Source organism: Elgaria multicarinata, chromosome 17, assembly GCF_023053635.1.
Source record: "Elgaria multicarinata webbii isolate HBS135686 ecotype San Diego chromosome 17, rElgMul1.1.pri, whole genome shotgun sequence".
NCBI lineage: Eukaryota > Metazoa > Chordata > Lepidosauria > Squamata > Anguidae > Elgaria > Elgaria multicarinata.
In genome coordinates, this window is record NC_086187.1 from 12,786,368 (window position 1) to 12,804,501 (window position 18,134).

Below are 18,134 nucleotides of genomic sequence, written 5' to 3' on the forward strand. Positions count from 1 at the left end.
TAGAAAGGCCAAATTAAACATGGAGGTGTACTGCAAGGTTTATGTTGAGGCGGGGTCCTGCTATGACAGCAGACATGGGCTGAATTAGAGGTGACAGCAATAGCTGCGTTTCATCACCTGTCTGCCTTTTAATAGCAAAGGGGGCACTAAACGCTCCCTCGTCCCTCTCTCTCTCTCTCTCTCTGCATCATCGCTGCCACCCAAATTCCTCCCCCTTCCTGGGCTCCAATATGAGAAGTGAGCTGAATGGGACAATGGGCTGCAGTAAAGTAAGATGGTAGAAGGCTTAGCTGCTCTCCTTTTGATGATAAAATCAGACAAATCACCATCTCTATCACACTGCTTTATGGGGCAGAGACATGATTAAGTAGACATGGCTGCCACCAACATGTCACATTTGAGACTTAGAATACGTGTCTATTCCAGTCCTGCCAAAGGTCTGATTTTGACTGGAAGCATGCAACAGGTGTGCACACAGTCATGTGGAAATACATTTGTCAGGAGTTCCCATCCAAGGTAAGCGAAACTATTTTTTTTAAAAAAAACACTCTTCAGGAATTATTATTATTATTATTATTATTTTAAAAAACCTAGAATACTGAATAAGATAATATTGAATAAGGTAACAGATTTGCAAGGAAGCAACTGAATATAAAAGTTCACCATCCTTACCAAAATGTCTTTGATGGCAATTCTCATCACCTTTTCAGTCTCATTTATCTCCAGAGGTCTGGCAATTGCTTCTGTTCTCATTTCCTGAAAGACAAAAAACCCCAGAAGAAATAGTCAAAAAGATTGAGCCTCTAATTAATATTCAATGAACAGCAGGCAGCTCACTGGCTTTGACAAAGGGATCTGCATAATAAATGGAACGCAGTCTAATATTTATGCACCGTGGCTAAAGGACCTTCACAGAATGGGAGCCCATTAAGAAGGTTAACAAAGGCCCAGTGTTAAGTGTTTTTCAACTTGGCAGCCCTTAAAGCTGCCAACTTTAAGGAGGAAGTCAGTCTGATGTAGGAAGAAATACGCTGACGAGATGCTCAAAGCTCTTCTTAACCGCTCGCCCCCATCCCATACACATACGTAGGAACACAGGAAGCTGCTTTATACTGAGTCAGACCCTTGGTCTATCCAGCCCAGCACTGTCGACACTGACTGGCAGCAGCAGCTCTCCAGGGTTTCAGGCAGGATTCTTTCCCAGCCCCACCTGGAGATGCCCGGGATCGAACACACACACACACACACACACACACACACACACACACACACACACAGAGTAATAACTTTAAAAAGGAAGCATCAATTTATATGGCATTTCACAGAGTAAAAATGTAAGAGATAGGATCTAGCCTCCAAGGAGCATACAATCTCAATTCCGACAGGGAGTGGGAGAAAAGACAAAGACAAGGATAAGAGGGGAGTTACATGCATGCAAGAATACATACGAGGGCAGTCACATATTATTAGGCCTTGATTAAGTTGGAGATGAGGGCAGGGCACTTAGGCCTAGACTGGATGGACAAATCTCAGGCCATTAAGCAGTACAGGGCACCACGTTGGTAAGGCTGTTATAAATATTTGCATTCAAAAACCAATCTATCCTGTGTGTTAATGCTGTTAATTAATAGGGGCACTTTTTAGTCAATTAAAAGATTTTAGTTAATTATATGTACAGCCCTAATTCTTTATATTCAATGTACTCATGACTAGTTCTTATGTCCTCATGTCCCACCTCCAGTCCAGGTTTCTTGAGCCTCAACTGCAAAGCTGTCCCTTTATCGAGAGAGGGACAGGGGGAATGAACCCTGTTAATCTGCTCGATCTCTCGGCGGCTTTTGATACCATTGACCATGGTATCCGCCTGGATCGACTCCGTGGGATGGGCATCAGAGGCACTGTTTTACAGTGGTTCCGGTCCTACCTACGGGGTCGTTTTCAGAGAGTAGCATTGGGTGACCAGTCCTCGGCCTCCTGGCAATTGAGCTATGGAGTGCCGCAGGGCACCATCTTGTCCCCAATGTTATTTAACATCTATATGAAGCCGTTGGGAGCGGTCATTAGGGGATTTGGAGCTAAATGCCATCAATACGCTGATGACACGCAGCTCTATCTCCCTGTGACAACTGAATCAGGTGAGGCTGTGCAAGTCCTGGACCAGTGCCTAGATTCAGTAATGGGCTGGATGAGGGCCAATAAACTGAGACTAAATCCTGGCAAGACGGAAGCCCTGTGGGTGAGTGGTTCCTGAGTCCGGGAGACAGGCTCATTGCCTGTTCTGGATGGGGTTGCTCTGCCTCTGAAAGAACAGGTTCGTAGTTTGGGGGTACTCTTAGACTCATTTCTGTCGTTGGAGGCTCAAATAGCCGCCACGGCTCGGAGTGCCTTTTACCATCTTCAGTTGGTTCGCCAACTACGGCCTCTCCTGGACAGGGATAGCTTGACCACGGTGGTACAGGCTTTGGTAACCTCAAGATTGGATTACTGCAACGCGCTCTCTGTGGGGCTGCCCTTGAAGCTGCTCCGGAAGCTGGAGCTAGTGCAGAATGCTGCAGCTCGGCTGTTGTCTGGAGCTGCCCCTTTCCAGTATGTAACGCCTCTGCTGAGGGAACTGCACTGGCTGCCTATTCGCTACCAGGCCAGGTTGAAGGTTCTTGTACTTGTGTACAAAGCCCTAAACAACTTGGGACCAGGATACCTGAGAGAGCACCTTCTCCCTTACCAACCTGCCCGGTCACTGAGGTCATCCGAGGGCCTGCTCCTGGTGGTTCCACATAGATCCATCCTCTGATTGGAATCCACCAGGGGAAGAGCCTTCAGCGTGGTGGCCCCCCTCCTGTGGAACTCCCTGCCTCTGGAGGTCAGGCAGGCGCCAACCTTGTACTCCTTTCGGCGCCTCCTGAAAACATCTTGATTCCAAGAAGCCTTTCTTTAACATGCAGCCTTGGATTTCTGTGTTGTTGTTGTTTTGCTTCTTTTTAAATTTTGTTTTAACTGTTTTATTCTGTTTTTATTTTCATTTTACCTTGTACACCGCTCCAAATTTTTTTTTCAATGAGGAGCAATATATAAATATTCTAAATAAATAAATAAATAAACAATAAAGCCAACTTCCTTGTTATTCGTCAAACCAACGACTGCAGCCTATTATTTGTCAACAGCACTCCAGCTGTTTGCACAAATGGCCTTTGAAAGCTTCAGAGCCACATTCATTTTCAGCAAGGGATGTGCTGGAGGAAAAGCTTTAGGAGGTGAAGCCTGGAAAAGCGGCTCCTCCAGCAAGGCTTCTGTTCTGATGTGTTTAATACTCTCACTTAGAGACCCAAAGGTTCTTAGAAGGCACCCCCCACGCACGAGAACTAAATTTGAGTTACCTTCAAGGAGGGAAATCTATTTAGTGCCCAGCAGGCTGAAGGAAGAAGCAAGTATCACCTCCACTTTTACAAACAGCAGGGTTTATTCTTTATAACATTATTTCACGTTTCCGCGCCAAACGCCTTCAAGCGACATCAGAGCAAGCACAAATCATACTGGGAGGTAGAGGCATGTTCCAGGGAAACTGATATCACTTTGCAACTGACATTTCAAGAAGCTGCAGAAATTATGATTTAATCTTGTATGTTGTACACACAATCTACGATGCACTGTTTAAACTTTTTTTTTTCAGCTGCTCAAAACTTCAGAGAGCCAGTGCGGTGGAATAGCTAGACTGGAAGGAACCACACATCTGTGATGAGACTCTATATTTTGTGCGCAGAAAGTCCTATGCGGCAGGGTCTTGTTATTTACTGTTTTACTCTGTACAGCACCATGTATATTGATGGTGCTATATAAATAAATAAATAGTAGTAGTAGTAGTAGTAGTAGTAGTAATAATAATAATAATAATAATAATAATAATAATAATAATAATAATAATAATAAGGTTCAATAGGCATCTTCAGGTAGGGCTGGGGGGGGGGGAGAACCCTGCCTGAAACCCCAGAAAGTGCAGGTAACTGTAAATCACAGAGAATATATGCAGGTGAGTTGAAATGTCTTGCCACTAGCTGCTCCACTTTTTTTTTTTGGTGAGAATCACATATATGTAGTTACGGGATCTTGTTTTCAAGTCAGCTGGAGTTTTCTCTATGACGTCCATTTTTAAAAAAAACATTCAATTTAAATACTTTTTAAAAATACTCTTTTGTTAAGTCTCTCTGGCTTTCCTATATATTTTGCCTTAAGACTGACCGCATCCACAGTGGATCCAGAACTTCCTTCTCACTTTGCTGTTGTGCCCCTCTCTCTCTCTCTCTCTCTATCTCTGCAGGAAGTCAGATTCCGGCTGGACATCAGGAAAAACTTCCTGAGTGTTAGAGCAGTAGGACAATGGAACCAGTTACCTAGGGAGGTTGTGGGCTCTCCCACACTAGAGGCATTCAAGAGGCAGCTGGACAACCATCCGTCAGGGATGCTTTAGGGTGGATTCCTGCATCAAGCAGGGGGTTGGACTCGATGGCCTTGTAGGCCCCTTCCAACTCTGCTATTCTATGATTCTATGATTTGACTTGGCCAGGGAATTCCTAGGTTCAAATTCCTGTTCAGCCATGATTATCACTAGCTGGACTTCGGCTAGTCACCATCTGTCGGCTTAATCTGCCCCACAGGTTTGTAATCAGAGAATAAACTGAGCTCTTTTGAGGAAGGGTAGCATACAGGGTCAGCATGTAATTAACACCCTGTATTTTACAGGGAAAGAGTGGCTAACAACCACACTCTTTCATTACATGTTTGAGCCAAGAACTGCAATTAGTCTGCAAAACTCATGGATGACCTCTACATCACAGTGACCCTCAATATACAGTTACAACTTCTCAGGAAGAGGCCGATTACCAATGAAAGAAGAGAAACTGATGCTTAATTTGTATTGAAATGCCTGGAAAATCAAGGATTGTACAAACTGGAAAAGGACAAAAGTTGCTTTATAAATTGTTGCTTAAACCAAAGGCATTTCGAAGAAAGTTAGCCCTTCTTAATGTATGTGCTCGTTGTACTTTCTCTTCAACTTCTTTATCAGAGTTTCTCGTGTCACTTTATCAGGTGTTTGTCAAGTTTGTATCTACATCCATGCCTGAGCGCCGCTTCGGTGCTGAAGCCACGGTTGAAAGTGTTCATACTGCTGTGCAGTTAACTCTCCAACAATGATAATCTGATCTGAACGCTGCTGGAAGATGTAGCAGTCATAAAAAAAAATGTCTCTGGGAACTAGAAGGCCGTGTGTGCAGTTCAATTCAAATAAACTACTTCTGCCTTCTTGAAAGGACGGGCTGTTTACATGATCACTCCTGTAGAGATAACCTGTAATTGGCTTGCCTTACACGTTCGATGGGTGAATCTGTGAAGCAATTTGGAATAGTCAACATCCCGTATTAAGATTAGCAATGCTCTCATGTAATTCAATGTGCTGGTGCCAGGCAGAACTGTGGATACAGTTCAAAGTGTTGATTTTGATCTAATAAGCCCCAGGAACTATAAAGATCAGGGTACCTAAAGGGCCACTTTCTTCTATATCAACCAGCCCATGTTTTAAGATTTTCAACTGAAGTCCACTCCTGTGCCCGCAACTTCAAGAGGTCAGGTTGGTGGTTATCAGAAATTGGGCTCTCTCTGTAGTTGTGTCCACAGTGCTAGAATGCCTTTCTCAAACATATTTGCTTGGCACCTGCTTTATCATTTATGACAGATGTTGAGATGTGGAAATTAAGGAACTGATATATTTGCATTGTGTAAAACTTAAATCATATTAGACTTTGATTTTGTATTATATTAAGCGTATAACAGGCTACACAATAAACCAATGGACTTGTTAATGGCACTTCTGAGTTATTTAAAAAAGGTAGCACAGAAAAGCCTGAATTGGAGATGATTCCTCATCATTTTTATTGTATCATATTGGAAGAAGACTGTTGTCCCTTCTGTTATCTGACTGGTGGGGAACTTTTAGGATTCAGGATGATGTTATTATGATGAAACTGACTTATTTCCTCTCTCATCTCACACTATTGCCCCGCTCGTGCTTTTCGCTCCTCTGATGCCATGTTTCTCACCTGCCCAAGGGTCTCTCCTTCCCTTGCTCAGCTTCATCCATTTTCTTCCGCTGCCCCTTACGCCTGGAACGCTCTTCCAGAACATTTGCGAACTGCAAGTTCAATCGCAGTTTTTAAAGCTCAGCTAAAAACTTTTCTTTTTTCTAAAGCTTTTAAAACTTGATTTTGATCTGATTTTTATACTGTTAGTTTTACTCTACCCTGTGCCTGTTTAGTGCATTCTCTTCCCCTTCTTATTGTTTTATTATGATTTTATTAGAATGTAAGCCTATGCGGCAGGGTTTTGCTATTTTATTGTTTTCCTCTGTACAGCACCATGTACACTGATGGTGCTATATAAATAAATAAATAAATAAATAAATAAATAAATAATAAAAGCAAGAGAGAATATTGAGAAATTGAGTTTTTGGCATATTCTGGAATTATCAGTTCCACTGCATTTTTTAAAAAAATTACATTAGTCTGAATTTATGTATTAGGAAGATCATTTGTTTATATCTGTTTCATATTATTGTCTCTATTACTTTTAATAAACAGAAAAACAAAACTGTTTGATTCTCTTAAGATTTGATCGGTATTTAATTCTGATCTGCTGAGTTTATGGGTTACAAAGCTGCTGCTTCTACATGATGTGATATGACTGTTAATTTCTAGCTGTCTGTACTGACATGGTATTATTTGTTCACTGTTTTATTTGTACTGTTTTAAACTTGTTGTTAAGCTACCTTAGAGGCCACCAGCATAAGTGACAAATGGAAACAATATAATGGTGGTTTTCTCTGGAAAGTGTTCATTGTTCCACAGAGGGACACAGTGGCATATAAACAAACAATAGTTTGTCCAAGATAGGAGGCAATGGGATATTTCATTGCCACGGCCAGGATATGTCATTCCAGAAGAACGAGTCTGAGATAACTGCTTCTGAATCTTAATGGCGCTAAGCAGCCCACAAGTGGGCAGAATGCCCTTTTAAAATGAAGAATCTTCCATACCTGCTTAGCATATCAAGGAGCAGGGGACAACGAGAACATTTGTCTCAGCGTGAAATGCACATAGCCGGCAGATTGGGGAGGGTGGGGGGGGGGTGGCACAGGAGTAATTAAATCTTGACAGAACTAGGCACAGCGATCGCAGAAGTGACACTAACGCCGAAGTTACCTTGGAAATACGACCGTAAGTTAAAGCAAGGGCTTGAGAAGTGGTGAAAAAAAGATGTTAAAACTCAGCCTTCTTTCATGTAGCAACATCTGGATGCATGTAGCATTGCCATCAATTACATGAAGGGAAAACTGAGGAGGAGGAGGAGTGAAGACATCATGGTAATATTGGCCTGCTGGAGAAAAGGCCAGGCTGAAGACAGGCTACTAATCACATTCCATTTCCTTGTTAAATGACTTGTAGCTTGAGATGAGATCATCCTACAGCTACAATCCTAAACTCACTCATTCATTCATTTAAAAACGTTTTTATGCTGCCTGTCATGTACAAGATATCCAGGCGGCGTACGATAATAAACTACGATATCGATACACATTACAGCTAAAACAATCAACTATACAAGGTAACCAGCAGGCTATGAACTTACTAGGGCTTAAACCCCGCTGAACACAGTGAGACTTACTTCTGAGTAAGCGTGTATAGGATTGTGCTGTAAGGGCAAGGCTGTGATGCTATCCATGCTTACTTTGGAGTAAGTCCCACTGAACTGGATGGGACTTACTTTTGAGGAAAACTGCAGAGGAATGGGCTGGGAAGGCTACACTCCTATGCATACTTCCCTGGGAGTAAACTCATAGAATCATAGAATAGTAGAGTTGGAAGGGGTCTATAAGGGCATCGAGTCCAACCCCCTGCTCAATGCAGGAATCCACCCTAAAGCATCCCTGAGAGATGGTTGTCCAGCTGCCTCTTGAAGGCCTCTAAGGTGGGAGAGCCCACAACCTCCCTAGGTAACTGGTTCCATTGTCGTACTGCTCTAACTCAACTGAACTGTTTTTCTTTTCATGGTTTAACGCAAATGCGAACCCTTAAGCACTACCAGATGTTGAGAAAAGTGTAAGAACGTAAGGGCTGACTTGCAGGATCCAGTGCAAGGGAATGAGTCAGCTTGACAGCAGATAAGAGAAGGGAACAATTAAAAGATGAATCTGATGACTATTAGTATTAATTAACGGGGAGTAAGTATTCTGTCAATCAAAGGGGCCTGATGTTGTTTACTGCTTAGCAGGACCCTAGAGCTTAACAGTCATGATGCTGTACAATTGCTACTCATTAAAATCAGGGGGAGCAGAGTATAAAATTAACGCTGATGAGCTAAGGCGGAAAAACATTTTAAAACAATTAACACGCAAACTGACAGAGATGGCATTAACTGGTGCTGTTAATGCTAGCCATGTTGACTCACACTGTAAGCAAACAAAGGGGTTTCCATGTAAATGGAAGATCCAGAATCTAAGCCCTTTTCTCTTTTCTTACACATAGGGGAAGGGCACTGGAGGCAATGCAGGTTTAGGTTCTGAATTAACTGACATAATCTGCTGAAGCTGTACTGCAGGGGCGTGGAACATTATTTTTTCTGTGGGGGGGGGATACATGCTGGTGGTGGTCAGGGGCACCCCTGCCCTCACTCTCTTCCTCCCCACCCAGTGGCTGCTGGAGAAGCGACATATCACTTGTTAGGGATCTGAACTGATCGCTTGCACAGAGCTTTTGAAATTAGGCCGAAGTCTGCAGAGTCTACTGTGATGAGAGCATCAGGGCTGGAGACTCACAAGTGCCGAGAAGCCAAGTTCTCACCCTCCCTAGAACTGGCGTAGAGCAGAAGAAAAAGGGTTTTTTCCATCGTGCATCTTATCTTCTTCCACGTAGGGAAGGACCATAGCTTAGTTGTAAGAAGCAAGGCTATCCCTTTGTCTCTGCTGAGACACCAGCTGCCTATGCCTCTCCGTCAGCTGTCACCCAGAGGCAGCCATGCCATCGAGCTCCAGAGCAAAGGGAAATTGCAGGGGCTGTCCTGAGAGATCAGTTGCCTTTGGCTCTCCCAAATATCACCTAGCCAGCAGTTAAGTCTAACCTGGTAGAAGGCAGCATTCTAGGTTCCTGCTGCAGCATTCCTCTCTGACTGAACACTTGCTTCCCCTACACACACACACACACACACACACACACACACACACTTTTCTGTAAAAAGCAACACAACCTGCACATGCCTGCTAATCCCACATATCTCACAAGACCTCTGCCTGCCTGGTGTGAGTTCTCTACTGAGCACTGCAAATCATGCGCTCACCACTGTGTCCGGTTCTGAGTGTTGCACTTTAAGGAAGATGTAGACAAATTGAAATAGGTTTTGAGGAGGGCAACAAAAATCATCAGGGTAAGGTGAGGGGAAAGATCTACAAGGAAAGTTTGAAGGATCTGGGTATATTTAGCCTGCAGAAGAGGAGGCTGAGGGGTGCCATGATGGCACGGTCATGTTCTCCAGCCTTGAGCCATCCCCTGGCTCTGAAGAGGACTCAGAAGCAGAGGAGATTCCCTTCGTTAAATCCAGCCCCCCTAGGCCAGGGCCTTCCAGAACAGAGGACATCTCTCAGATGCAATGGACACCACCTTCCATCCATGACAGCCTTCACCACTCTCACCCAGAAGGAGCCAGTGGCTACAAATCAGGCAGTAGCCCTTTAAGAAACACACTGCTTCCCTGAGGGGGTGGAGTTAACTGCAGGTCTTGAGCTGCTGGCCTTTGGGGGGGGGGGCTTCCCAAAGCCTCTGACTGCTGCTGAACAGCTCCCCTTGCTTGTCTCAGCTAACTCAGAGCTGGCCAAGGTCCTGGAAGACTCTGCCTGGTCTAACTTGCCTGGCAGGGTCTTCCAGGACCTTGGCTAGCACCCCAAACTGGCCCGGACTTGACCTGCCAAGTCTTTGCCTGCAGTGTCTTGTTGGTTTTAACACCTCTGGGGGCCTTGAACCAAGTTGGACAGGATTCCTGAAGGGCTCTCATGCACCATCGGTTCTTCTAGCCTAGTACTGGGATTCAGGCATGGAATTTTCCAGCCCTTCTTAGAGATATTGGAATGGCTTTTCAGGCCTTCTGCATGCAGAAGCATGTACTCTATCGTGGAGGTCACGGCCCCTTATCTATTGCTTAATCAGCTTAGGTTGATATACCAACTACGCCCTTATCTGGACAGAGATAGCCTAGCCAAAAGCTGAGTTCCATTTGAAGACCCCCTCAGGGACCACGTTCTAGGAGTGGGCGAGGCCAAAGGCAGTTATTATTTATCCATGCTCTCATAGCCTCTCGTCTGGTTTACTGCAATGCGTTATACGTGGGGCTGCCTTTGAAAACGGTCCGGAAGCTTCAGCTGGTACAAAATAGGGCAGCAAGGTTATTAACAGGGACTGCACGGCGAGATCACATTACGCCAGTCCTTTTACAGCTTCATTGGCTGCCAATCCAGGTCCGGGCCCAATTCAAAGTGCTGGTATTGACATTTAAAGCCCTAAATGGTTTGGGGCCAGGTTATCTGAAGGAATGCCTCCTCCCAGATGTACCTGCCCAGACCATAAGATCATCCACAGGGGTCCTTCTCCGTGAGCCCCTGCCAAAGGAAGTGATGCAGGTGGCTACTAGAAGGAGGGCTTTCTCCGCTGTGGCACCCCGGTTGTGGAACGAGCTCCCCAGAGAGGTCCGCCTGGCGCCTACACTGTACTGCTTTCGTCGCCAGCTGAAGACCTTTTTATTCACTCAGTATTTTAACACTTAATTTTAACTTAAATTTAAATTTTACTGTTTTAACTCTGTATTTTAATCTTATATCAACTTTGCTGTGTGGTTTTATCCTGGTTGCGCTTTTTATACTGTATTTCGTAATTGTGTTTTAACCTGTTGGGTGTTTTATTGTGGTTTTAATTTTTACGAACCGCCCAGAGCGCTTCGGCTATTGGGCAGTATAAAAATGTAATAAATAAATAAATAAATAAATAATTTCCAATGTCTGTCCTTGCACCCGGGCAAATGAAGCTATAAGAAAGTGGGACACATAATAACCCCCTAACATGTCTCCCAATTTCTTGGGATTCTGTTTACCAGGCAATCTACCCCATACATGTTCCACAGTGGGGAAATTCAAAATCATTTGAGCTGAAGTGACAGCCAGATTATAGCAGTCATAAAGCCGCTGCTACTGACTGGCTGAACTAAAATGACATCATGTAATGTTCACAAGCATCCTGTGTTCTGAGGGAATGAAGTGGTCAGTAACAGAATGTTCACAATCAGTCCAACTGCGTGAGCAGGAACTGGGAAAGCAGGCAGGAGGAGGCAAAGTAACCAAGAGGAAGGGTGGATAAAGAGTGGGAAGTGGGTTGAGAATCAGGAAGGTAAAGAACAATAGATAGGATAGACAGAGGAAAAGTAGGGTGGGAAAAGACAGGATCTAATGAGGGGTCTTTAGAAAAACCTCACCGCGTGTAAGGACAAAAGTGGCCAAAGACGTGAGACCCCAGTATGTTTTCCCACAACATGGGGGTTGAAATTCTGAATTGGAAAACAACCAGAAGTGAAAGGGGAAAGCAACTTTTCCACTCCTGCCCTTTCTCTGCTGAGAGCTGCAGCTGTCTAGGCTGTTGGGGGACAGGGTGTGTGTGTGTGTTAAGTGTTATACAACTAGAGATTAATGTGTAAAATACCTTTTCCAAAATTCAAACACCTTGAATTCCGAAAAGAAAAACACCTCAGCAAAACACTGTGCAGAAGCAAAAGCCACATGTTGCAAGAAAGCACTCGCAGCAAAACAGTTCACTGGTGTCCTCGACTGATTTTTGTTTGACTTGGACGGCACGTCACACAGCTTTTGTGCCTGACATTTGGATGACGGTTGAGCGACAGCAGCAAAGTGCAGCTCAATTTTCGTGCATCTGTGCCGTTGCTGGAAGAATGGGGGGAAACGAGAAAAATGACCCACCCCCTTTATAAGTGAGGGACGGGGGCTGTTTCATGTCTATATTATTGATGCGTGTGGCTTCTTCCCCCCCCCCCCATATAAATAAGGGATGTGGAAAAAGCTCAAATCCTAAGTACAATTAAATGTTGAAAACTTCCATTTTCTCTGCTCTTTGATAAAACTGAACTTTATGACCGGGGATGGGGGTGGATGACATAATTTTGCACCTTCTTCTTCACTACTTAGCAGGCTGCTACCAAAAGTCACTACCATGCATAACGGCAGGAGGCGTCCATGTACAGCTTATACTAGATCGACCAAGAGAAGGAAATCTCACAAAACAAGCCTACAAAATGCTGTCCATCTCTATTCTTCCTGAAGTGGAAGCCTCTGTATCGCACAATGGGGACAGAACAGTTGCCTGTCATCAGCACCCCTTTGAACAGGGCTGCCATGAATAAGCTTCTTCACATTCCCAAGGGCCCTTGCAGCAAGTCGTCTATCCAGGATTTTGTTGTAAGAGAAGAAGTTGGCCGTGGTTGCCTTCCTCACCATCTATTGCTCATCCATCTGTTCTTTCCTCCTTTCAGCTGCCATGTCCCATAGCCAGTTTCCTCCGAGTAGAAATATTCACACACAAGCTCCTATTAACTTCAGGGCTGGATGAGGAGGAAGCCAAGATGCTTTCTAAAAGGCTTCCTGGGATCTCTTGCCTTTGCAGAAAAGGTTTGCAAAACTTCCCGTGTGAGCCAGGATAGGCATCCTTGAAGACAACCAGCTCAGCTGGGGAGAGGACTCCCCCCCCCCTCTTTAAACACATTTGAAATTCAGAGAAGGCAGAGGGGCACTGGCCCAACAGGGCCTGAACCTTTTCTGACCTGGCAAAGTCTACCTAATAAAAGAGTTCACTGCATTCTTAAGAGAGCTCCTCAAGAACCATTTCAGACCCTGGTTTACTGAATTATCTCATGAACGCCTTTCTTGTCTCCGTCCTGAGGCTTTAAATCCAAGTACTATCCTTGGCTATTTGGCGGCATCCCCTATTATCACGTCGCCAACGCACCCCCACTCTCAAACATTTGCTGCCTCCCTAATTCCCTTCTTTTTTTAAAAAAAATTTTTTTTTATTAGACCACTAAATAAAAACAAACAAATATAACAATTTAACATACCATACATAGAAAAAAAAATCAGATACATAACAGATTACTTGAATATATAAATGTTAACATATAATACTTTATCCATAACACAATCCAACATAATCCAACAAGTGCTCCCCCTTCCATTCGGGATCATTCCTGTTTCCAAAATCTTAACGCCTCTTCTGACGGTGGTTTCCCACTTCCCTTAGAGAACGCAAATATTAGGAACTGTTTCCAAATTTCATCAAATTCGTTCGTTTTTGCTATACCTCTTCTTACTTTAATGTTATGCGTCAATTTATCATTGATAGCAATATCCTATACTTCTTTATACCATTCTTCAATACAATAATCACCTTGAATCTTCCAGTTCCTAGCTACAATTAACCTTGCTGCAGTCAGCAAATTTGTTATCGATTCCTTAGTTTCTTTTTTACACTTTAAATCTTCAAATAGTGAAAGTAATGCTACTCTTGGTGTCTCTTCTATCTTCATTCCAACAATTTCTTCAATCTCAGAGAACACCATCTTCCACAATTTTTGCACAAATTTGCATTCCCACCACATGTGTAAATACGTTCCTTTTTCCCCACAACCTCTCCAACAATTTGCTGAGTGCCTGATTCCCTTCTTCTGCTCCCTCTTGAACTATTCTCTCACCTAGACCTGTCACCCTCCATAACCTTTGCCTGTTTCAGCTCTTGCACACAGGGGCTCTCCTTCTCCGACACACCTTGCCCTGGACACCATACTGGGGGGACTGGCGGGCCTTCTCCTCTCAACCTGCTGCCTTGGGCACACTTGACCTTGCCTTCCTGAAGAACTGCTCTGTCCCTACCCTCTCTCCAGTTGTATGTCTCCGTCAACACTGCACACATTCCACTGTCCCCATGCTTGCCTCGTGCCTCTTCCAGGACCTGCAATCCAGTGATACAGTGGCTCTCTCAGGACACAGCATCCCCCTGCTCTCACCTGGTACGTCATCTCACTCAGCATGACTCAATATGACTACTATTTATCTTTCCGCCAAAGCTACCTCTCCATTGGACCTGTATCCGTTGACAACCATAACTATTGCCCTTTTAAACAGGGTGTGGAGCCCTCGCTTTATCTTCTTTCTTACATTCAGTTCAACACCATGTCATGGTGCTGCTTCCTACACAACACTTGTAAAAATAAAATAAAATACAGCCTCTCCTCTCTGTCCCTTGGGAAGAACTCAGGTTCACACTAGTCATGTCCTGCACTGACTACTGCAACCTTCTCTTTCCCAGCTTTCCTTTGTCACAATTCAAGCCCACTTGCCTCTGTCTTGAACTCAACCAGCCAAAGCATTCACATTGCTCATTAAGATGACACAGCTTCCTGTCTGCTACCAGATCCAGCACAACCTCCTTTGACCTCACCTTCACAGCCCTCTGTGACCTTGCCCCCACCTTAGCCATCTCTTCACATTCCTCTCTCGAAATACTCTGGCCTGTGCACTTTGCTTCTCCTGCTCTAACACCCTTAGCTGTCCGGAAGTCTGCTCACTCAAATGACTCCACACATTCTCCATTGCTGCCTCTTACCCCTGGCACACCGCACAAGTTAAAATCATATTCTGCCTCTTTGCTCTGCTCTTGGAAATTTTTTATTTTAACTAGCCTGTATTTTTTTAAAAATTAACTGGATGCTTCTGTTCTGCATTTTTTTTAAAATTGTCTTGGATTTAAAACTGTTTTCATGGATTGTATGAGCCGCCTTGTGAGGACCTGGTCCTAAAGGTGGCATACAAGTATTCTGAACTGTTTAAAAGAACTACTTGGTTCTTTGCTCAGTCTGGATTCTGCCCCGCTTCCGGCAGAGCAAAGAGAGAGCAGCTAGGGATTAGCAAGGGTCAACACCAGAAGTACAATCTGAAGGCAGCTCAAGGGTCTAAATGCAGGGGCTGGGGGGGGGGGGGGAGAGGTCCAGTAGCGAGGGATGCAGTAGGCTGATGCACAGATGTTGTAGCGGTCTGTGCCTAGAATAGAAGGCTTTTCAACATGAATCTTCAAAGCGTCACAGGACATAATAGCTGCAAGCCATCAGGGTCACCTAGGGAATGGTCTACCTGTGAATCTTGGTCAAACATACCCCCTTTTACTCATGAGGAGTCCTTATTCCTCAAAGGGGCACTTCTGCATCTGGCAACTAAGCCTGCACTTTAGGCAGCAGTGTTACCTAGGCCCAGGTGGCTGTTTGGCGCCTGCCCCTGATTCAAAGAGAGGGCTATTTGTGTCTTGAGGGGAAGATTTGACTACCATCTCTCACAAGGGCCCAGGACGCCCCTTCAAGGTCCCTCGACATAGGTTCCTGCACCACAATGTTTGGCTTGGGGACCTCCAGGTCATCCTCTAAAGAGAATTCCTCCATAGGGGGCATGACCGTTTGCCGACTAAATGTGGTGAAGCATGAAACTACTGGCATTCTCATGCTGGAAAGTATTGGAAGTCTGCTCTCTTTTTTTGGTATAAAGCTGAAGTGTCATGAAATCTCAGGGCTTTTAGCTTGGGGGGTGGGGTGGGGATAGAGTACAGTGTGCATGTATGCTGAAGTACCCGGATTTCTCCTCTCAATCCATCCTATGCTAAATCCGGTGCCTACCGTAAGGCACAGCAATGCATTCAACAGCACACGTGAATGAAGGTAAATGCCAGAAGCCGTTTCCCACCAGCCACAACGGGTATCATAAACCACACTTCCAGTGTTCTATAATTGGCATCCTCTTGCCACTTCTCAATTGCTCAAGTGGTAAGAAATGATTTCTCTCTATAAAATAAGGGCTTTTCTTCCCTCTAGCATAAAGGATACATTTGCGAGTGTCTTATGATGATTGGGGGGGGAATGATTTTAATTCAGCTCTCACCTAACAACAAGCTATCATTCTTAAATACGTAGGCAACCCCTACTTTTGAAAGAAAATCATACAGTATAAATGGAAAAGGAGCACTCAACGTTCAATGCACAAAGCAACTCAGAGTGACAAACCCAAGCAAGGTCAGCCAGCTGCTGGGATGTTTTTAAGAGAAACACCCAGCCATCTCCTCCTCTGTAAACCTACAGATACGTTCACAAATTCAAGTTATATGAAAACTCTCAGGTCTGCCCCATTTCCTATCTGCAATACGGAGATAACAATATCTACCCTATAGGTTTCCTTTGACGATTACCAAGGCAACACATCTGACGACTTTGACAGTTCGAACATGCTTTATAAATTGCTATGTATAAACCAGTGCAATTTGGGAAAAAATTGCAAAGAGAAACCAGGATTCAAATTCCCACTCACCCATGAACACTACCTTAGGCTGATCACTATCTCTCTATCTGACCTACCTCACAGAACTGTTGTGAGGTTAAAATGGGGATCTGCTATGTAAGCCATACTTGGAGGAACGGTGGAAAGCAACTGTGAAATAAAGTAACTACTATGAGTAATTAGTGGATATTATTTGTAATTACTAGTGCCAAGGTTTCCCAGACAACAGCCTTCACACACACACACACACACACACACACACACACCCCTCTATAGACTTGATTCAGATTCCATGCTCTGAACTTATTCAGGAAACCAATTGGTCAAGACAGTGCTGCTATTCCTCCTTGCCTGGGTCACAAATGTAGATCAGTAGCAGAGGGGATGAGGCAGTGTGAGCATGTACTCTTGGGTGAGTGACGAAGGGGTATTATTTCCCCCTCCCTCTCCAGCCACTGCTTCACCCTCAGCTTTCTCTCCTCCTCCTGTACGGGCTTCATGTCCTCCATGTTCTGGAGAGGAGAAATCTAGACTGTGCCTCCAGTTTTAATAGTCACCCATTTAATTTAAAAAACAACAAGCAAGCAAGCAGGGGCCAAGTTATTCAATTTCACACACTACATTCCCTAACATTTTTATTTGAATATAAACACGTATTTTTGAGGATGAGGCCTCCTTAAGCATCTCTGGCTTAGGCAGTCACAGAAATCACCACAAGGCATGCCACAATTTAATTTGCATGGATGCAAATGACCACCTTTGCTAAAGCATCAAGAGGATTCCATCCGTGTATCCAAACGTCACCCATTATGGAAAAAGCACGCTCCATGTTCCTATTTTTAACAGGCACCAGCAAGGTGCACGGCACAATCTTCTAACAGTCTGATATACTAACGGACGCAAATCACATTCTTTTTTTTCAAACAATGGCTTCTCCTATCCTCACATGGATTTTCTGTTGTGACCATCATAGACATCCCTTTTTAAAACAAACAGAAACAGAAGCATACACTGAATACAACAGCTCTTGTGAGATGTTTCTTTCACATTCATCGTCACTGACAAGACATAACAGCTGCTGTGGGATAAAGGCTTCCAAGTCAAATTACGAAATGGGTGCATTCTTACTGTATAAGCCGAATTTGGCCCACAGTTCTCAGGTTCAACACCCCTAGTATAAGGGGATGCGTTTTCCCAGCAAGTGGGAAGAAGAAGGGCGCTGGTGCTTTTGGGGGGAGGGAGAGGGGCGAGTGCACTGATGGCCCCTTGTCCGGGGTCCAAACTCCCTAGCGTGTATGGTTTTTAAAAAAGGATAGATGGGGATAATGGGTCTTACACCAAGTCAGGCCACCCTTCTAGCCCAGTACCCGGGTGATCTGAACCAGTCATTCTCCCTCAGTCTGACCCACCTCGTAGTGTTGCTGTGAGGATAAAAATGGAGTCCGGGGGGGGGGGGGGCTATGTACACCACCCTGGGCTCCTTAAAGAAAGGCGAGGATAAAAAAGGTAAATGTTAATAAATGTTAGTAACATAAATAATGTCTCCTCTGACTGGCCTTCGCTCTCAAGGGTTGCAGGGAGAATAGGGCCTTTTCCATCACCTGCTGCTTGGCCTTTTTTAAACGGATAAAGCAGGGGCTGAACCTAGGACTTTCAGGGGTTCCACCACCGA

At 44.4% G+C, this 18,134-nt stretch overlaps 1 protein-coding gene across 2 annotated transcripts in view; it reads right to left on the reverse strand.

Moving 5' to 3' along the window:
• The window catches only part of CLUAP1 (clusterin associated protein 1), a 72,768-nt gene that overhangs the window by 32,500 nt on the left and 22,134 nt on the right, over positions 1-18,134 (reverse strand). For both annotated transcript variants that reach the window (XM_063142971.1, XM_063142970.1), the window contains exon 6: positions 673-756. In XM_063142971.1, the coding sequence (XP_062999041.1) occupies positions 673-756 (84 nt within the window). The remainder of the gene's footprint in view (positions 1-672; positions 757-18,134) is intronic.